Genomic DNA, 2500 nt, shown 5'->3' on the forward strand with positions numbered 1-2500 from the left:
AGTCCACGAACTCTCTAAAGAGACCAGTCTCCTACCCAATGAGGCCGGCAGCTCCCCTGATCAGGCTGACCTATCCGATGAGATCAACAAACTCTCCGAAGAAGTCGACGCAGTGTCTTCTGAAGTAGATAGAATCTCTGCTGAGGTTGATAAATGTTTTTCTCAGGTCAGCGGCGAGGCCATTAAAATCAACTTTCCTGCACATGAGGACCGCAAATATTCAGCTGGCTTTAAAAAACTCTCTGCTGATGTCAACAAACATTCCACTGCAGTCGACAAATTATCTGTCGATGCCAACGACCACCCTGCTGAGACGAAAGATCTCACCACTGATGCTGGCAAATTAAATGCTGAGGTCAGTAAACTCGCCACTCAGGTCGACAAAACTGACCCTCCTGTCGAGGCCAACACACTATCCCCTGAGGCCGACCAACCATCCACTGAATCGAAGGAACTCCATGTTCAGGCCAAAAACCAGCCCTCTGTGGCCTATGGCCTCTATGATACGATTGACGAACTACAGCGGGAGAGTCTCAATTTCTCGCATGAATTCGACAAACTCTCCACTAAGATCGGCCAATTCTCAGAGACGGAAGAACCCTGTGTCAAGGCCAAAGGCCAGTCTGAGGTGTCCGATGATTTCCGCGATGATGCACACAAGCTTTTCACTACAGTCTACAAACTCTCTGCTGAAGTCGACAAGCTGCCTGTTCAGGGTTCCAAACTTCCTGCTGAGATCAAAGAACTATCCAAGAGGGTCGACAAACTGTACGCTGAGGCCGACATCCTTCCTGATAAAATAATGACGCTCTGCCATGCGGTAAATAAGTTGTACTGTAAGGTACTCCCATCTGAGGTCAGTGGCATACCCACTGAATCTCGCCGCCCTGCTGAATCCAAGGACCGCCCAACTGAGTCCGAGGACTGTTCTAATGGGTTTAGCGACCAACCTGGGTCTAACGACCGCCCCGCTGAGTCCGAGGATCGCCCCGCTAAGTCCGAGGACCACCCAGCAAAGTCCAAAGACCGTCCAATTGAGTCTAGCGAGCAGCCTGGGTCTACCGACCGCTCCGTTGAGTCCAAAGACCGCCCCATTGAGTCAAAAAACCAGCCTGGGTCTAGCGACCGCTCCGTCAAGTCCAAAGACCGCCCTATTGAGTCCAAAGACCGCCCCATCGAGTCCCAAGACCAGCCTTGGTCTAGAGAACGACCTACCAAGGAAGACCTTGCCCTAAACCTCGATGTCATCCCCACACTCCTTGCCGACGAGCTAGAAATTCGTTGGGAGAAGAAACGAAATTTACGATACAAAATGCTGAAACATATTTAGCAGGCTTGTAAACTGGACGTTGACAATGGCTTGTTTTCCAGCACCCCCCCCCCCCCCCCCTCCCGCCCCCGCCCCCATGCATAACTCGCTCACACCACTATCAGAGGGTCTCGAGCTCTGCGTCAACGGGAGAACTTTGCTTACATACGTATTTGCATCGACCCTAACGATTGTGAGGGTGTTTTGCCTTGTCGCAATCTTTTTCGACGAAAGCTCTTGTTCATCCGTTCGGTCTTTTTTTGTTGTCATTTTCTTTATTTGGTTTGTTGCTGTTATCAGTTCTTGTTTTTTGTTTGTTTGATTGTTTTTGTTTTTCTTTCTTTCTTTAGAATTCTGCATTCAGATACCTTGCTTGAAGTGAAAATGAAGAGTAACAATGGTTGTATTAACTTATTCGGTTGTCTCATTGAGTCTCTTCTAGGTTCCTTAAATTTCATATTTAAACGTGTATGTTTAACTTGGAGCATTGTATAGACACATATGGTAACAGTATAATGTCGCGTTTACATTGAAGACGTAAATTAATTGATAAACAGTTCGCTGATCTCGTTTGCATAATACTGGTATGCAGACCTGTTATTTCCTATCGATTTTGCCACCTTGTTTATTTCATTTGACACATTTTGTTTTCTCATTAAAAGATTGATAAATAATAAAGACTTGGTTTATTTTCGTGTAAAGGTCTGTGTAGAATGAATTCACCAACACATTTACAAGCATAACCCAACATTTATCTTGTCATGCAAGAAAAATAAGAATGGAAAAAAAAGCAATTATATATAGTGGGGCATGCAGTCGACTTTCGCTTTTAATGAGGTGTCACAGTGTGTGGCCGTCCTACACGTGGCAGTATCTGCACCTGTGGGACTGTGAGCGTCGGTAGGCGAGAGAGTGGGAGAGGGAATGCACGGCAATCAATCCTCGGCATAAAGTGGCAAGACAGGGTCTCCAACCTTCAGGTCCTAGAGAGGAGCATCCTGCACAGCATCGAAAGCCTGCTGATCCAGTGCCAGCTACGCTGGACAGGACACGTTGTCCGCATGGCAGACAGCAGGATCCCGAAGATGCTTTTGTATGGCCAGCTGAAGGAAGGCCACGTGAACTTGGAAGACCCTGCAATCACTTCAAGGACACCTTGAAGACAAACCTCAAAGCCTGTGACATAGACAT

The 2500-nt window shown here is 47.1% G+C and overlaps 1 protein-coding gene across 1 annotated transcript in view; it reads left to right on the forward strand.

Moving 5' to 3' along the window:
- Positions 1-1950, forward strand: part of LOC143297965 (uncharacterized) — a 10068-nt gene extending 8118 nt beyond the window's left edge. The window contains exon 3 of the mRNA XM_076610591.1: positions 1-1950. This exon is cut by the window's left edge and continues 998 nt beyond it. Coding sequence (XP_076466706.1) covers positions 1-1330 — 1330 coding nt within the window. The 3' untranslated portion in view covers positions 1331-1950.
- The last annotated feature ends 550 nt before the right edge of the window (positions 1951-2500 follow it).

The sequence above is a fragment of the Babylonia areolata genome, chromosome 23 (assembly GCF_041734735.1).
Source record: "Babylonia areolata isolate BAREFJ2019XMU chromosome 23, ASM4173473v1, whole genome shotgun sequence".
In the NCBI taxonomy this organism is placed as follows: domain Eukaryota; kingdom Metazoa; phylum Mollusca; class Gastropoda; order Neogastropoda; family Buccinidae; genus Babylonia; species Babylonia areolata.